The 19,626-nt window shown below is 42.6% G+C and overlaps 1 protein-coding gene across 4 annotated transcripts in view; it reads left to right on the top strand.

Moving 5' to 3' along the window:
• Positions 1-3,815: 3,815 nt before the first annotated feature.
• nckap1 (NCK-associated protein 1) overlaps positions 3,816-19,626 on the top strand; it is a 197,991-nt gene continuing 182,180 nt past the window's right edge. For all 4 annotated transcript variants that reach the window (XM_048534158.2, XM_048534159.2, XM_048534160.2 and 1 more), the window contains exon 1: positions 3,816-4,131. In XM_048534158.2, the coding sequence (XP_048390115.1) occupies positions 4,027-4,131 (105 nt within the window). In that variant the 5' untranslated portion in view covers positions 3,816-4,026. The remainder of the gene's footprint in view (positions 4,132-19,626) is intronic.

The following is a 19,626-nucleotide window of genomic DNA, read 5'->3' on the forward strand; positions in this document are numbered from 1 at the left end:
GGTGTACAGCTGGATGAACACAGCAGGCCAAGCAACATCAGAGGAGCAGGAAGGCTGACATTTCGGGCCTAGACCCTTATTCAGAAATGGGGGAGGGAAAGGGGATTCTGAAATAAATAGGGAGAGAGGGGGTGGCGGATAGAAGATGGATAAAGGAGAAGATAGGTGGAGAGGTGACAGACAGGTCAAAGAGGTGGGGTTGGAGCCAGTATAGGTGAGTGTAGGTGGGGAATTAGGCAAGTGATAGCTCGAAGAGGCAGGATGAAGCTAGTAGGTAGGAGATGGGGGTGGGGCTTGAGGTGGGAGGAGGGGATAAGTGGGAGGACAGGTTAGGGAGGCATGGATGAGCTGGACTGGTTTTGGGATGCGGTAGGGGGAGGGGAAATTTTGAAGCTTGTGAGGTCCACATTGATACCATTGGGCTGCAGGGTTCCCAAGTGAAATATGAGATGCTGTTCCTGCAACTTCGGGTGGCATCCTTGCATCACTGCAGGAGGCCCAGGATGGACACGTCGTCCGAGGAGTGGGAGGGGTAGTTGAAATGGTTTGCAACTGGAAGGTACAATTGTTTAGTGCGAACTGAGCGTAGGTGTTCCACAAAGTGGTCCCCCAGCCTCAGACTGGTTTCCCCAATGTACAGGAGGCCACAATGGGAACAGCGGATACAGTATATCACATTAGCAGATGTGCAGGTGAACATCTGTTTGATGTGGAAGGTCTTCTTACAGCCTGGGATAGGGGTAAGGGTGTAGGTGTAGGGGAAGGTGTAGCACTTCCTGCCGGTTGCTGGGAAAATTGGCAGGGGTGGTGGGGCTGGTGGGAGTGTGGAGCAGACAAGGAAGTCATGGAGAGAGTGGTCCCTCTGGAAAGCAGATAAGGGTGGGGAGGGGAAAATGACTTTGGTGGTGGGGTCAGATCAGATTGCAGATGGCAGAAATATCAGAGGATGATGTGTTGGATCTGGAGGTTGCTGGGGTAGTATGAGAGGTCGAAGGGGATTCTGTTTTGGTTGTTATTGCGGGGAGGCAGTGTGAGGGATCAGGTGCAAGAAATGCGAGAGACACGGTCGAGGCCATTTTCGACCAATGTGGAGGGGATGTTGCGGTCCTTGAAAAATGAGGACACCTGGGATGTCCAGGAGTGGAATGCCTCATCTTGGGAGCAGATGCGGCAGAGGTGGAGGAATTGGGAATAGGGGATGGCCTTTTTGCAGGAAGCCATTTGAGAGGAGGTGTATTCTAGGTAGCTGTGGGAGTCAGTGGGCTTGAAATGGATATTGGTTTCCAGGTGGTTGCCCGAGATGGAAACAGAGAGGTCCGGGAAGGGGAGACAGGTATCGGAGATGGTCCGGGTGAACTTAAGGTTGGGGTGGCATGTGATAGTGAAGTGGATGAACTGTTCAAGCTCCTTGGCGGCGATACGGTTGATGTAATGGAGGAAGAGGTGGGGTATACAGCAGGTGTAGCTTCGGAAGAGGGATTGTTCCATGTATCCTACAAAGGGGCAGGCATAGCTTGGGCTCATGCAGGTACCCATGGTCACCCCCCTTTGTCTGTAGGAACTGGCAGGAATTGAAGGAGAAGTTGTTCAGGGTGAGGACGAGTTCAACGAAGCAGTTGGGGGTGTCGGTGGAGGGCGACTGGTCAGGCCTGCGGGATCATTTACTATAATCATTTATCACAACTAATCATTTATTACAACTGTTCTTGTATCTTTGCTGTCACTATTCATTTTATTCTGTGGGCTTCAACTTTATTGCAAGCATATGAAACGGTATCTTATCAAATACATTTTGGATGTTATTTACACCTCAAACTCATTATACTAATTGACACATTTCATCGAAAAAAAAGCTAAGGTTAGTTATACATAATTTTCCTTTCATAAATCTTTGCTGTGTTTCCTTAATTAATCTACACTTGTCAAACATGGTTAATTTTGACCAGATTATTGTTTCTAAAATTTTTCTCAACATTAAGATTAAACTGACTGGTTTCTAGTTGTCATATTCATTCCTACACTCTTTATCTTGAATCAGTAATATTTGCAATTTTACAGTCCACACATAACACTCTTGTAACTAAGATAACAGGAACTGCAGATGCTGGAAAATCCAAGATAACAAACTGTGGAGCTGGATGAACACAGCAGACCAAGCAGCATCTTTGGAGCATCTTGTAACTATTCTTTTAAGATCTATTTTATCTAATCAACCTGTTCAGAGATGCTATTACATTCCTCTGGAGTAGGTAGGACTTGAACCCAGACCACTTTGATCCAGGGGCAGGGACATTACCACTACACCACAAGAGGGTCCACCATGCCTGTATCTAAGGAGGATTAGAAAATTATGGCCAGTAACTCAGCAACTTTTCCCTTAATTTTCTCATCAAGCCCTAATGCATCAATTTGGCCCTGGCAGCCTACCAACTTTAAATACAACCAACCTCTCTAACGCATCATCTTTGTCAATTTCTAGCCATTTTAATGTCTCACCTAAAAACCAAAAGAACTGTGGGTGCTGTAAATCAGGGACAAAAACAAAGTTGCCGGAAAAGCTCAGCAGGTCTGGAAGTGTCTGTGATGGAAACAACAGAGTTAACATTTCGGGTCTGGTGACCCTTCCTCGGAAAGGTCTCAACTGTCTCCTCGTTTACTATGGTTATAGCAGCATTCTTTCCAGCTAAAGACAGGTGCAAAGGGCTCAATTAGCACACTGTCGCTCTGCCCGCCTCACAGCAGATCTCTTAATTGTCCCAGCTATCTGTGTATTACCCTTTTGCTTATATATGTGGAAAGTATTTGGAATTTTTTTTGTTTTTATCTTCTGTTATCGACTCATATCCTCCACTTGCCTCATCTTTTCCCTTTAAACTTTCTATATTCTCACTTGTACTATTAACCCAATATCCGCGATATGCAACCATTTTCTACTGCATCTTATTATTTCTTTTCTCAACAAGGAAAACCTGGGTTTTACTGCCTTATTTGACACTCATGCAGATCAATCTCTATCACATACCACCTCTGCTGCAAAAGCAGCTTCTTTTTTAATTTTTGATTTTTTTCTGTCAATGTTTAATTTCAACCCATCAGGAACAAGCTTGTTCTCAACCAATGAAAATTCTCCTTTTCCCAATTAAGATCTTTTGCTCTGAATTACTTGACATTTTTTCAAACTTAAACTTAAATTTATGATTCTATGAACACTGTCACAAACTAATTACAAATGGAGGCTATTTAGCCCCTTGAGTTCATGCCAGTTACTCACAGAACCTGTTCGAATCCCGCAAATTTATTTCATTCTCAAGCATCCATCCATTTCCTTTCGAAATCTCTGCTCTTCTCGCTGACATTAAACTATTAGGAGTGAAAACTCCAGCCCACAAGTTTTCCCCTCTCTCACAAACAGCGTACAACTCGTCCTCTTGGTACGCCCACCTCACAAAATAAAAGGGCATTGTATTTCTTGTACAAAAATAGAAGTTGCTGGAAAAGCTCAGCAGGTCTGGCAGCATCTGTGAAGGTAAAAAAGAGTTAACGTTTCAGGTCTTGTGACTCTTCCCCAGAACTGTATTTCTTGTATTCAAATCATTTGTTTACTTTTCCACAAAAAAGTCGAACTTTTCGCCCTTGGTGCACGTGTTGGACACTTGTAAGAAGGTGGTACTCAGATCCGTATGCAGAGATAGAAGGGCAAAACTGCAGACGTCTGCTTCCCCTGGTAGAGAGAGGACAGAATTGCGGACTGTCGGCAGCGGATGACTCAGCCAGTGTCGGGGGCGCTAGTGAGCACAGGCTCGGGAGAGGCGGCCGGCGCGGTCACGTGACCCGAGCTGGTGCTGGAGGAAGCAGCCTCGGTTTGGGGAAAGGGCCACCACCTAGAGAAGGAGCTGAGGGTGAGCGAAGGGCAGGGAGGTGCCTTGTGTGATGGAGATTTCATTCTCTTCGTAAGACTCAGCCAGCAGCGGAGGAGAAAAGATAAACCCTTCTTCGTTGAAGTAGATAGAGAACTGTGTCGGCACCATGTCCAGGGCCGTGATGTCAAGCCAGCAGAAGATCGCCGAGAAATTGACAATCCTGAACGACAGGGGGATTGGTATGCTGACTCGAATTTATAACATCAAAAAGGTAGGTTCTTCCTGACCAAATACACTAGAGCTGCCTGAGAGACCGAAAAAAGGAAGGCAGTCCTCGGGCATTGAATGGGTAGGCTTCATTCCCCAGCTAATGATTTCATCCAAATTATCCTGGAGATGAATTCAATCGCACTCTTGTATAGATGCATTACATGTATTCCCAATGTCTGGCCTGCAGTTGTTTCACTCAGGCGCCTTCTGCATAAAACCACCTTTGAGAGTCATTTCAGATAAAAAAAATCGGCCGATTTTTTTTGTCAACGCATTCCGAAATAATATCTATTTATTTTGTTTTTTGCAGTGCAATAAGGTAGAAGAGTTAGCATTCGTCTCGGGCGATATTTGTGCCTGTTGCATTCAGTATACTTTTATGTACAGTTATTTACATTTTATTTGTTACGCTGGATCTTTCCCTTTCGAGTTAAGTTGAAGTGAATGATGTTTAAGTTACTGGTATCAACTGTCAAAACAGACCGCCGCAAATTTTGCGGTCATCAGAAATTGTCTCCATCCTTATTTTGCTCGCACCGGATGATATATGAATATGGTGTAGTCACACAACGAGAAGGAAGATGGGATGAATTAATTTTGTTAGGCCTTTTCTGTTAACATTTCGCGGTGAGTAAGTGTAAAGTTGTGTCTTTTTTGAGTATTGTTGAATCAAATCATATCAAACTAAATCAGTGAACCATAGGATACAGAAATAAACCTCAAGTTTTTGTATGGCCGGATATGTGGTTTCTGATTGTTTTTCAAACGGAAGTGCTACACTATCTCACACATTCTTAAATAACTGCTTTGTGGGATGTATGTAAGCTTATTAAAAATAAAAATTGGTTTGTTTACTCAAGTGTGTGAATCATTCACTGGATGAGAATATAGTAGTATATTTACCAAAGTTCTGATAATCGTGGGATGTGACTGGTTTGATGGATCTGTGGGAGAAAATAGGATGCAAAAGTAAGTTTACAGTATTGTACCTACAAATATTTTGTGATTCCAAAAATCTTTAAGTAACATATTTTGTGTATATTTCAGCAAATTAATTCTTTCAACTCACCCTGGTATCTTTGCTTGTGGGTCTTTTTGTCAAATGGATCTACAACTTAAAATTTAAAATTATTTCACTTGAAAGGCTGCACTGGAAGTTGTTATAGTAATATTATAACTTTTAAATACATTTAAAAACTACTGGTACTTCACTAACTTTTTAATGAGGTTGCAATTTTCTTTTGTCAAGTGTAATTTACTAAAAAGTATAAATTCATTTATTATTTACAGGCATTTGAGCAAAAAAGTGTGCTTTTGTAAACTAAATTTATAATCAGATTGGAGATCATCTGATCTTGTCTCCCCTTATGCCTCCACTATATCGAAATCTTAATCGAGGCATTTTTCTCAAAATGGTTAAGTATTTTGATATCTCGGCTCAGTATAATAATTTCAGGCTTTATTTTTCTAATGCAGTCACCTGGTTTGAACTAAATATTTTAAAATGATATCTCTGCATTCTCTTTCCTTTTCTACTTCCTCTCCTTGAAAATGTCTTTAATAACCCCTCCAAGCATGTTTCTGGTTACCCCCACAATAGTTGATTTATGGCTTAGTAATAACACTCTTTCTTGTGTCACCATTAAGTGTCTTGGGATTTTTTGTATACCCAAGTAGTATAGAAGTATGGTATGGCAAAGTACAGTTCAAATATTCAAAGAATGGTAATATGTGAAAGTGCCTTAAATCGTACAGTTTTCTAGTTGTATTATGGGAGTTGTGAGCCTGAGTTCTTTCCTTTACATTTCGCCACCCGCTTCCTCCTCCTTGCCAGTAGATCATATCTTCAAGAAATCACTCATGACATATTCTTCTTTGACAAATGTCACAAATTTTCTTTCTCATTGTCACCACAGTCAGTGCATGCTTATGCCTTATTTTCATTTGGCATTCCTAAAGTTAAACCAGTTATTGTACAACTTCTGTTGTTGTCAGAAGCTCAATAAGATGTTGAAGACAAAATGTGCTGTACTAACAGTGATACTTTATTTGCGTGAGGGAATGTTGAAACTGAAAAACTGCTACATCAGTTGGCCTATCTAGAAGAATTATGAACTCGGGGTTTTAAATCTTTTATTGCTGAATTTTCTTGATTTGCACTTGCATTTGATGTTCTTACTTAGTGAAAGATGAGTTTGTAGGATCTGATGTCATGTTATCACACTACTCAATTGTAGTTGATTCAAAAATACTTCAAATTCTTGTATGTTAAGTGACAAAATAATCTGCATTTTGCATAAACGTTATTTCCTGTGAAATGCTTATCAGTTGCAAAACAATAAAATTTGAGCATCTGATGCAAGAAATCAAATTTACTGTAAAAATGGTGAAACTTTGAGGGCTTTGAAGACATTGAGAATTTTAAAATTGGAATTGTCAGACCAGGCAGACCAATGTGTGTTAATGATGGATAAACAAGATTTGTTGCAAGTTTTAGATGAACTCAACTTTGTGGAGAATGTGAAGTGGTGGCTGACCAGTTAAATCTAGAGGCGATTTTTATGATTGAGGATTTTAGCTGTGGAGTGAGGGCAGGTGATGTTATGGTGGTGCAGTTAGGTGTTCATGGTAAGTGAGTAAATATGGATTCATTCTTGATGGTCTTAATTTACGTATGTATTGTCTCATAGTGCAATGTAAATATTTTGTTTATACAGTTTATGGACAGAGTAGTTACCAATATTTATTGGTATTTCTTACATTTCTTTATTCAACTGGCAATAAGGAGCACAAAAAAGATAATTGCATTAATTTACAAATTTTGAACACTTGTGTTGTTAGTAACTTTACTCAAGGTTTTGTAAATATTGTCATCTGTTTGTAACTTGACTCAATATATTTTGTAATATCATCATTGTTCTCATGTTAATAACTTGTCTACCTGGAAATCAATGCAGTCTTTTTATCACTGTATCTTTTTGTGAATGTCTGTTCACAAGTGAATGTAAGTGCATTGGATTTCAGTCTTCCTGGCCAGTTCACTTACAATGTTATTTAGTGTATCTCCTGTGTGGTTCATGACTTATTTCTTTTTTATGTGGGTTTTTGTCTCCGTCCTCAGTCTTACGTTTGTGACCTGTTTCTCAGCATCGTGTACACTTTGTACAGTGTGTAGTGAACTCTGCCTCACTATTTGCAGGATCTCTACCACCACATGCTGATGTGTAATGCCATGTGGTTAGTATTATGTTCAATACGCATCTCTCTCCATGCTACCTGTGCAGGTCCAAATGCATTCATTTTGCTCATTTGTGTCAGTGTTGCCTCTTTACTTTCTGTCACCCGTGTCTGTGTGTCTTTTATTGCTACGTGTAGCAACCATGTGAAAATAGGTGTTTAAAAAGATAGTTATTACTGTGTAGAAGAGGCAGTTCAACCCATCAGGCTGTGCCTCATGGTATCCAGGGCAGTTCTTACACAAAGCACTGCAGTCTTGCAGCGCCAGGGACCCGGGTTCGATTCCAGCCTCGGGTAACTGTCTGTGCGGAGTTTGCACATTCTCCCCGTGTGGGTTTCCTCCCACAGTCCAAAGATGTGAAGGCTAGGTAGATTGGCCATGCTAAACTGCCCATAGTGTTCAGGGATGTGTGGGTTATAGCGGGATCGGGATGGGTCTGGGTGGGATGCTCCAAGGGGCGGTGTGGGCTTGTTGGGCCAAAAGGCCTGTTTCCACACTGTAGGGAATTTAGTCTAATCTAATCTAATCTAAAAAAATGAGCTTGGGTTAAATGTGTCCTAATTAACATAGTTGTGTTTCTCCAAGAGGCTGAATTTTGATTGTGCAAGGCAGGAAATTTGGCATGAAAGAGTTCCTTCTCTTGCCAAGTTAGTTCCAAGGTGATTGGTTAAATGCTTCTATATGTCTGCTGAATAGAATATCAAAACTTTTACCTTATGAGGAGCCAACCTTTTTGGACATTAGTCAAATCCTTCTGATGTCCTCCATTGAGGAAAAATGTTCATTTAATAAATCCCTAGGTGTAATGTTAATGTTGACAGTTGGATTCTCATTACCCTCTAAAGATCATGAGTTTCAGTATAGGGCTGTGGGAATGTAGCGATTTGAACTTTTTTCAAATACTTAATAAAATGTAGAATTTTTGAAACATTTGTTTACAGAATGCATTATACATGTATGCGTAATTATTTAATATTGGAAACATAGATTGTGTTCTTAAACAGGGCATGTACACTGAATGTAATGTAATCTGTAATGTTGTACTGAGTTACTACAGTTGATAGAAATTGTTAAGGAATTTAAAGGACAGTTGCTAATGAAGAACTCAAACCTGGATGCTTGTAATTGGAATGCTAATTTTTAATACCTTTGCAATATCATTTACAGTTACCTCCACAACAGTGCCATTTTATGTAGAATTACTTTGACTCCTGCGTTTTAAACATTAAAAAACTGAGGTAAAATGCCTATCTCTTTTAAAGTTCATTATCTTTTTCAAGTTGATTTAAATATCAAATTTAATTTTTCTGTAACTTCACAATGTTGGATTTTTAAACAAATGTTGCCATTCTGAATCCTGATGATGTATAGTCATTGGAAGAATTCTGAACATGTCAAGGTCGAAATAGTGAATTTAGTACATTCTTTACTCTTCAGTTTTGAAGAACAATACACCAACAGCTGTGATTTCCCTTTAACAAATCTTTGAGATTTGTCTGATAACTTCAACTGAGTGCAGAGTCCTTTGTGAATATTTGATTTACACAAGGATTTGCATTTTGACCACTCCTGAGGAAATTTGGGCCTGGAAATAGGTGTGGTTCTAAATATTTTGTAGATAAAGAATTAACAGTAAAGATGTAAACAAATTCAAGATCATAATTGTTCTTTGGATATGTTCTAGCATTGAACTATGATATTGGTTGCGTTGAATTAATATGATTTAAAAGTAACTCGTTATTTCTTTGTGTTGCTGAAGAATCAAATTACAATCTTTTATTTTTTTTTAATTTTTGTTCACTTAAGCCAAAATGTTTTACCTCTGTGCCTGAGAGAATAAAGAAAATGTTTTTCCGTGCTGATAATTGGACTCTGGGTGTGGGGTACTTGGAAGCCCAAAAAGAAGACTTGTCACTGTGTTGGTGCTTTTGTTTCGCAAATGAGGTCCGCAGACTCCATGCTGTGCAAGGAGATCGTGGGCATCCAATGATATCTGATCTTAGATTTATATCTAACTTCTGTGTTTGCTAAAGTATTAACATTATTTATGTTACTGTTGATGAGAACACTGCTTTACTGGATAATTCTGCTCTCTTCTCTAAATTCAGTCAAGGAATCTGCAAGAGTGTACAGAAGAAATGTTTTCAGAGGCATTAGGATGATGTACAGTCAAATGGCCATTTTTGTGGAGGGCTGAGAGTATTTATGGTTGAAAAGACTTTTCTTTACCATTTAATTGTACTTAGGTTTTTTAATTAGGTGGGGAGAAAGGCTCCACATTCCAAGCAGATATGAAAATGTAGACAGCCAACACCGTTCAATGCCGATTTGGTTGGGGTTATTCCTCTAATACTATCTCCATGTTGTTAATGCTCTACAGTGTAACTGTAACGTCCTGTCCAGGGCACAAGTTTGCAGAGATGCTGGACTGCCCAAACATTTTTCTGAACAAAGGTTGAGGTCTGAAACATCAGCCTTCCTGCTCCTTTGATGCTGCCTGGCCTGCTGTGTTCATCCAGCTGTACACCTTGTTAACATTAATGTTGGGATGTCGGGTCTTGAGGTGCAAGGAGTCTGGAGGCTGTGCAGTTTGGAATAAATTAGAGTTCAGCTTAATATATACCCAGAAGTTGGACTTGTTCATCGTTGTCACCTTTTCCTGAGTAACTACTAAACTGCAGTGGAATCCTTGCCATTCTCTGATTAAATGAATACTTCTGGGCGAGCTCCTGTTGCAGGAGAATTGCCCATCATTTCCTCGGCAATTCCCTTAAATCTGCTATATCAGGGAATTCCACAGGTTCCTGAGGCACTGCAGAAGTGACTCTGGTTATTGGAAAATCTGGGCCTTGTGTGTCGCAACATATTTTTCTTGACATAGCTATTAAGATGCCATTGTGTCAGCATTGGCTTGTGGTGAGTTTGGCAAGTGAACATGTGATTCATGATTTGACAAAATAAATCAAATTTGTAGCACAGATAGGTTTGTAATCAATTGTATTTATTTTAACTTAAACTACTAACGTAATAAATTTTTGAAGAATGGATATTTGAGTCCTGTTAGTTATTTCTAAGTTGTCGTGCTTTTCCTTGCAATCATTTCAGTTTTATGTTCTTGGAATGTTGTCACTAAGCTGAAAATTGGTGCTTAGTCATAGGCAGGTGTGTCTTGTCTTCCATTAAAACTATTAGACTAATGTACTTCAGATTTATCAATTTTCTTGATCATTTGTTTAACAGTAAAGCAAGCATTTTTAATTGTAGTTTTAAGTTTTTTTTTGTCTTGCTAGTGGTGTAGAATTGCTAAATACACGTGTAAACCTTGCCAAATTAATGTCAAATTTCAGAAAGGATCTTTGGAACTGGACGGGCAAAACCACGGTTAAGAAAATGCAGGATGATTATGAAAATCAATTCACAGCTAAAGGTATAGATGTGGGAAACAGGATCCAAGTTGTCTGAGAAAAATTGTAGCTATTAAATAAAAACGTGCTGTATCTGAGCAGAAATAGGCATTTAAACTAGGAAAGAGTATGATTGGAAAAAATAAAACTGATAAGGATTAGTCAAAATAAATTAAGATAATCCTGCTGAAAACCATTAAACAAGATGAGGTAATATTAAATTGAATTATTACATACAGTAATCTGTGAAATAAAGTGGGTATGACTTTGGCATAAAAAAGGGGACTGAATATTTTTTCCAAAAATAAGCAAGTATCTATTTAATGTGTATACAGTTTAGGAAGTAAGTTGAAGGAACTGGGAGCAATTATTTTCATAGCACCATAGGTGTTAACAGCTTTAATAGAAACTTGGTAAACATGAAACTTTGATATGCTTTATTCATAATCACTGGTATGGCCTTTTTAATTGATGTTCCCTAACTGTGGTGAAGTCAGTGACGTACTAGTTTTCTGGGCTACTGAAATCTGTCTCTAAGTATGCATATTTTGGAGCAGGGAGATTATGCTGGAACTGTTTGAAACATTGATTCAGACACAGCTAGAATATTATGTGCAGCTCTGGAATCCACATTATAGCAAGGATGTGATCGCGCTGGAGAGAGTGCAGAGGACCAGTATGTTGCCTGGGCTGGTGAGTTTTAGCTATGATGAAAGATTGGCAAACTAGGTCTGTTTCCCTTCAAGGAAATTGAGTGGCGTAGACAGTAAGAACATTTTTCTCCTTTTGGAGGGATCAGTGACTGAGGGAATAGATTTGAAGCAAAGGAGCAAGAGTCTGAGAGTGGATACAAGCAAATGTTTTTTTTCATCTGAGGGTGGTAGGACTGTGGAACTCACTACCTGTTAGTGATAGAAGCAGAAGCCTTCAGAGCAATTAAGTATTTTGATCAGCGATAATGGGAACTGCAGATGCTGGAGAATCCAAGATAACAAAGTGTGGAGCTGGATGAACACAGTAGGCCAAGCAGCATCTTAGGAGCACAAAAGCTTTTTTAGACTGGTGCAGACCAGGTAAGCTGAAAGGCCTTTTACTGTGCTGTAGACATTTATGAGTCAACAATATATACTTCTGTCAGGAAGCAAGTTCTAGGACTTCTGTTGAAACACAATGAAGGACTGCTTATGCTTTCCAGATAAGAGGATGTGTGATCTGAGAAATATGCAGATAATGGCACTTACTGATGTTCTTCTAGGTTGGGAAATATATATTTTGGAGGGATAAGGTGGAGAGGGAGTAGCAACATGGGTAAAACAGTCAAACTTGCTTTAGAGGTGACTGATTATAAAACAAAGAAGGGTAATGATGAAGTCAGTATGGTTGGAGCTCATTATTTTAGAAAAAATGATTGTTACGCCAGTAATGCCGACCTTCCATCGGGCAACGAAAACGGGAACGGACATGCAGCCATATTAAAGAGATGATTAGACGTAACCAAAGTACTGTTCTGTAAAACTTTTTTGTCTCAATTATTAAATGGGTAATAACACGACAAAGTGGAGAAAAGGGATTGGAATTCCTAAAACCTACGTGGGAACCTTTCCTCTGGCTTTTCTTTAATTAGTGCCCTGTGGTGAAGGCTGTACTATCTCTGAAGTTGAAGAAAAATTGACACATTGAGTTGAAGAGTGCCAGTGAAGTGATTAAAAAGAGATTACAAATGTACAGAATAAATGAGAAGATTTGCAGCTCAGGTTGCGGTTCTGGATGTGAGTTTGCTCGCTGAGCTGGAAGGTTAGTTTTCAGACGTTTCGTCACCATTCTAGATAACATCATCAGTGAGCCTCCGATGAAGCGCTGGTGTTATGTCCCGCCTCCTATTTATCTGGTTAGGTTTCCTTGGGTTGGTGATGTCATTTCCTGTTCTTTTTCTCAGGGGATGGTAGATTGGCTCCAGAACAATTTGAACAAAACACATTGATTTGGAGCCAGTGTGTTTTGTTCAAATTGTTCTGGAGCCAATCTACCATCCCCTGAGAAAAAGAACAGGAAATGACATTACCATCCCAAGGAAACCTAACCAGATAAATAGAAAGCGGGAGACATAACACCAGCGCTTCACCGGAGGCTCACTCTTGATGTTACCTAGAATGGTGACAAAACATCTGGGAACCAACCTTCAAGCTCAGTGAACCAGCTTACATCTGGAACAAAAATAAAGACCCACTGTCTTGTGGACCGAGAGAAGGAGAGTGCTGTGTTGGAGGTGAAAGGAAGACGTCGGGTTGGCTGTGCACCCTTGCGACCAGTGGATCTTAATGCTGGCTTCGGCCTAACGCTGGTTCAGGGGAGCAGCCAACCTGCAACGATGGCTGCGGCAAGTGCTCGTGCCCCAGGTCAGGAGGTCCAGAACACCATCCGTGCTTCCGTAAAGAAGGTGGATGAAGGTGCACCTGTGGACCGCACCTTCTTCGTGAAGAGGGTCCTGTTGGACTGTTGCGGGTTCGCTGCTGCGGACATTTACTGCCTGCAGGATTTCCCTGGAGGAGGTTTTTATGATGTGACCTTCAGGAGTGCCAAGCTTTGCGAGCGCTTCCTGGAGGTTTTCAAGGAGAAAGGAGGTGAGGGCCCTCTCTCTGTATTGACCGCTGTTTGTGATGCCAGCGCAGAGGAACCGTATGGTGAGTGTACACATGTTCAACCCGCATGTGCCAGCAGTTGATGTCCTGACCTTGCTTGGAAGGTACGTGAAGGTGGAAGGGGACCTAACTGACATCATGGACCCCTTTTGGCATCTGGACCAGTAAGAGGCAGGTCAATGTGACGCTGAGGATGGGTGCGGATGGGAACGTCGTACACCCACCATCCAGCATCGCGATCGGCGGGAGCAAGGGCTACCTGACCTATGCAGGGCAACTTAAAGTCTGCCATGCCTGTGGTAGGTCAGGTCACGTGGCGGCCGACTGCAAAGCCACCATCTGCAGGGAGGAGGGACACCTTGCAAAGGATTGCCTACAAGAGAAAAGCTGCAACCTTTGCGGGGAAGCGGGCCACCTCTATAGGGCATGCCCGCGGCGGGGGACCGCCTACGCCCAGGTCGCCGGCAGGGGCAATGCGGGGCCAGCCCCCCCAGAGGAGAGGAAGGCACCAGGGCCCAGCAAGGACCCCACTAATGTGCAGGAGGGCCAGGTCGTGCTGGAGGGCCCAGCCCCGCAGGATGGGCCCGAGGCCAGCAAAGCGCCCCTGCAGGCTCTGCTCCCCCCCCCCCCCGACAACCTGGAGGCGGTGACAGGTGACCCAGGGGAGTGGACGACGGTCCGGAAAGCGAGGAGGAAGGTGCGTCGACGGGCCCAGGAACCACAACCATCAGGCGGGAAGAGGCAGCTACATGGGGGCTATAAGAGCTCCTCTGACGAGGGGGATTCGGAGAGGGCCCGCCCGAAGCAGAAGTTAAAGGTCTCGAGGGAGAAGGAAAGCAGCACCACGCTTCCAGGTGACGGGAGGCGTCCTGAGGCTCCCTCCGACACCCAGTCACGTGCCGCTGGGGCACTGGAGGGCCCCCCGGAACTTCCAGGCGGGAAGGAAGAAACAGCGCGTCCCCAGCCTGACTCAGAGCCGGACCCTCCTGCCTCCGCACCTCCGACGGTTTCCTGAGCCCGGAGAGCGTCCAGCAGTTAGCCCGGGCAATGGGCATGAAGGGACAGATGGAGGGGCTGGACCTTGGACTTGGGGAGGGCACTGCGGTCGCTGCCCACAATGGGGGTACGAGTTGCGAGCATTAATGTGCGCAGTGTCAAGTCCACCACAAGATGTGTATCCACGTTGGCCTACCTGACCACCATCAAGGCGGACCTCCTGTTTCTGCAGGAGTGCGGGATACCGCACCTCGGCAGGTACGGGAAATGGTCCGGCGCCTGGACCTGTGGGCCTTCGATCTGGTCGGGGGGGGTAACGACTGTCGCTCCTCGGGCCTGGCTATTCTGCTGCGGGGGCGTGACTTCACCATCTCTCAAGTTCAGGAGGTGGTGGTGGGGCGCCTCCTAGTGGCTGACGTCACCTACAGGAACGCTCCCCTGAAGCTGATCAACGTGTACGCCCCAGCGGTATGGAGTGAGCGGTTGGCCGTCCTGCAGCGGCATCAACCCCTGCTGGCTACGCCCAGGCCGGTCATCCTAGGCGGAGACTTCAACTGCATCATCGATGCAGACGGAAGATCCGGCGTGGGGACAGCGGGTGGGGGGAGTCAACTGGACGTCACGTCCAGATTCCTGATGGGCACGGTGAAGGACGCCAAGCTGCTTGTCCGCAGGGACACCATGTACAAAGACCTGGAAAATGGGGGAAAGGGCGTACCGAATGCCACCCTCGCCCTGACGGCTACCTTTGTGTGCGGCTGCATCAAGCTGTGCGTAGATCCTCAGTACGCAAACACCAAGTGTCACTACTTACTGAGGTTCTACCTGTCCCTGGTGTTGCGAAGGATGGGCCTGGCCTCGTTGCCGCAGAACGCTCCGAGTAGTTGGACCACCTGTCCTTCGTGGAGAAATTGTTGAAAGGAAACACCTTTGACCACAAGGCCGTTAGGCGGTGGTCCACACGTAGTATCCTCTGGACCCTTCGGGAAAAGGAGAGGGTGAATCCCGTCATGTGGTTCCCCATGCAGACTGCCAAAGTCGTTTGGCAGAATGCCTCATCGCCAGAACTTTCAAACAAGCACAAGGACATTGCTTGGCTGGCGGTGAGAGGGGCTCTGCCAGTGAGATCCTTTATGCATGCCCGGAATCTCTGTGCCACCGCACGCTGCCCTCGACGTGGCAGCGGGGGGGACGAGACTGTTGATCACCTCCTTCTGGAGTGTGCCTATGCGCAGGAGGTCTGGAGGGGGATGCAGTGATATTTGTCGAGGTACGTTCCGAGCAGCTCCGTGACGCGGGACTCCGTGCTCTATGGGCTGTTTCCCGGGACGCACACCGAGACCAACATCAACTGCGCCTGGAGGACCATCAATGCGGTGAAAGACGCTCTTTGGTCTGCCAGCTGAAAGAACTGACCCCGACCGAGTCTTGCAGACTGGCGCACTCCAAGGTCCAGGACTATGTGCTGAGGGACGCGCTAAAGCTTGCGGCAGCCGCCGCCAAGGCGCGGTGGGGAAAGACTACCGTATGAAGCCCCTCGTCCAAAATGGAATAAAGGGCCCTATCTGGTAACTGGGCCCAGCTGGCGCCTTCCCCAACTGGTCAAGGGGCCCAACGGGGACTGTGGGGGGAGATGACTGCCAGGGTATTTTCTTTGCTTTGTTTTTTTTCTTCTTTGTTTGTTTTTTCCTTTAGTTGGTGTATGTACCCCCTGGGTAACCTGGAGCGGCTTGCATGACTGGGTAGGTGTATAAATATGTTTTATTTTTTGTACATCTTACGAGTAAAGTATATTTTTTCAAATAAAGAAAAAAGTGACGAAACGTCTGAAAACTAACCTTCCAGCTCAGCGAGCAAACTCCCATCCAGTACAGAATAAATATATCATGTCTGAAATGAAGGAAAGTACCAGTGGTTTTATGATAACATAGAAAACATTAGCAGACAGTTAAACCTAAAGAAGACCTAATGATAAAACAAGTGAAAAAAGAAAAGGGAGAATGAGAAGATAATGGAATGGGATGTGTAGCATCAAAAGTGATGATGCTAGAAAATGTTAGGCAACAGCAAATTATTTTACAAGCTTGCTAGTGAAAAGTGAATTATTAAAGGTAACATATGATCCTGATCTTGTTGAGATCATAAGATGTGGGAGCGGAGGGAGGCCATTTGCACCATTGAGTCCTGTCTGTCACTCAGTGAAATAGCTGATTTGATAATCCTCAACTCCACTTTCCTACCTCAGCCCCATAACCCTTAATGCCCTGAGTTGTAAGAAATCTGTCTATCTCAGCCTTGACTATCTTCAATGACACAGCTTGGACAGTCTTCAGTAATGAAGAATTCCAGAGATTTACAACCCTCTGAGAGAAAAGAAATTCTTCCTCATCTGTGCCTTCAGTGACTGATTTGTTACTCTAAGCTTATGTCCTATGGGCCTGGATTCTTTCCAGAAGTGCAAGCAGGCTCCACATTCAGTCTGTCAAGCACACTAAGAGACTTGGATATTCCAATAAGGCCTCCCCTCGTTCTTCTAAACTCTGATGGATACAAGCCTAACCTGCTCCATGTCTCTGCATCAGAAAGTATTTCCATTCTAGGGATCACTCTGTGTACTCTCTCTCCGGTCTGGTATTGGTTATTTTAATTGTCTAGTCATGAACCATTAGTGTCAATTTTGACTTGATTTGGCTGTCAATGTCCATGCCATAACACCATCCAGGACAAAGCAGCCTGCTTCATAGGCACCATATCTACAAGCATGCATTTGCTTTAGCACCAACATTCATCTATAAGATGTACTGCGGAAATTCACCATGGCTGCTTTGAAAGCTTCCAAAACCACAGTCACTACTGTCTAGAAGGACTAGGACAGAGATACATAGGAACACCACCACCTGTAGGTTTCCCTCCAAGACACTCACCATCCTGGCTTGGAAATATGTCCCTTTACCTTCAGTGTCTCTGGATCAAAATCTTGGAATTGCATTGTGGTAGTACCTACATGGAATAGATGGCTGTTGTTCAAGAAGGAAGCTGACCACCACCTTCACAAAGGTAATTATGGATGGTCAATGAATCCTGCCCTAGCCAGTGTAAAGGACCAGACCAAGACGCCTCAAAACAATACAAAAAGATAGCCGGGACCCTACCTTTTAAAGACAAGTGTAAGGCACTGCATTTCAGTGCTGTAAAAATAAACAGGAAAAGAAGAATTGACATAACTTTAACTCTTTCAAAATACTTAAAGAAATAAATATGTTAACTACTCATCAACTGTTCCCGTATAGCAGCATCCCTTAGACACGCCCTTGGTACAGCAGTTTGACAACAGTTTCAATCTCATGTGCTGTATTCTCATTAGCAGTAGAGAAATTATTCTAGCTTTTTACAGCAGCAGGGAGAGAACTATAACTAGCAGTCTCAACTCCAAAAACCTTAACTTCAATGATGGAAAGCAAAAAAAAACCCTGGGTCTGAGTGAACCTAACTCCACTCATGCTTCTTTTGTTTAATGTGGGGAAAAAAAACCAAAGCTTTTTAATCTGCTTTCCATGAAGCCGACACCTCATCACCAGGTTTGCAACATTCCTGTTTAAGAGAAATAGGACAGAACAAATTTCTCTTAAAGGCACAGCTTGTCACCAAGTGATGCCTGCTTTCCATGACTGAATAATAAGACATTAACATTGAGTTGCACATGCTTTTTTTTGTTAAAAATCGGTAAGGGAAACGTAGGAAATTGCAGTTGAGGGTTCAGATCAGCCACAATCTCACTGAGTGTGAGCAACTCAATGGGCTGAATAACCTACTTCTGCACCTACTTCTTGTGAGTTTACGACCTAATTCCATCATGGACTAATAACACCACCTCACCATTCTTCAATTCCTGTGTTATTTCAAAAGGTCACATACAGCTGAATATTTAGTTCCTTGCTTCGGTCTTCTTGTAACTATGTCTCGCTCATAGCTATAAGGTCACCCATTAACCTCTCTTCGTGCTATTAATATATTTATTTCATTCTGAACTTCTATATTCATGCTAGTAAGGAGCCATTGATTTTGCTTTTCTTAACATTAATTAGAATTCAGCAATTATTTTCTGTCTTTCGCATTAATGAGGATGTAGATCAGAGGTAGTCGAGAACAGGATGAACAGTTTATAATGAAGAAAAGGATCATTTTAATTGTTAAGCAATTGCAAAGTGCCAGCACCAAATCAGATAAACCCTGGAGCCTGAAGGAGGTGATGTAGGAAATTGATTTTGTAGAAATTATACTTCAGGCTTCTAGTGAGTCCAGTTATTTGTTGTGGAAGACTGGAGAGTTATTGGTTGATAATGTAGTACCTATTTTTAAAATGGCAGACAGAGAAAGCAGTTAACTAGCTACAGATCAGCTTAATGGTTGCAAGGAAAATTTTAAGTGTTTAAGTGAGTGGCCAATCATTCACTGAAACTTTGTGAAGTGAGATTGGTGTGCAACCTACTCTCGTAAAGTGCAGTTAGAACTTGGCTAGCTTGTTGATTACAGCTTTACTCTGACTGGAAATATTTATTGAAAAATCAATAATCACACCCAGATCATAAGTATTATACTTTATTATGCCTATTAGCATTGAAATATGGAGTGAGTTCTTATGAAAACTGTTCATTTAGGTGCTTCATCTAAAATAAATCAGGTTATTAGATAGTATTTGTCATTGTCTCCTAAGAGTACTCTTGTCTGTTTTCCTTCTTGAGGGGAAAAAATACCAGTGCATTTTATATTGATTGCAGTATCCATTATCAGAGTAATTAATCATGGCTTCTTTTAATTGAGAATAACCGCTACAAATAGATGTGTGAGAATTTTTAGAGTATATCATGAATTTGTAAATTATTTGTGTAGGCTTTGTTTGTATTGAGCAATGTTTTCATTGTATAGAGAAAGTTTGCTCTACTTTCAGGGAAACCAAGCTAGATTCCAAATTATAATATTTCGGTAGAATACATATGTTACATTATAGGCTGCCCCCCGACATACAAACATCCAATTTATGAGAGCTCATATTTATCAATGAGATCCTGGTATGAAGATCTGAAATGCAAACATTTGCTCATGCTGAGGAACGGCTGTTTTATATTGTACTGTGTTGTGTTCAGGCTTGCGCACAAATGGATTTACAAATGTACTCAAGTGGAGCCCATTTGTAATCTGGGAACTGCCTGTAACAAATC

The sequence above is a fragment of the Stegostoma tigrinum genome, chromosome 7, assembly GCF_030684315.1.
Source record: "Stegostoma tigrinum isolate sSteTig4 chromosome 7, sSteTig4.hap1, whole genome shotgun sequence".
Lineage (NCBI taxonomy): Eukaryota > Metazoa > Chordata > Chondrichthyes > Orectolobiformes > Stegostomatidae > Stegostoma > Stegostoma tigrinum.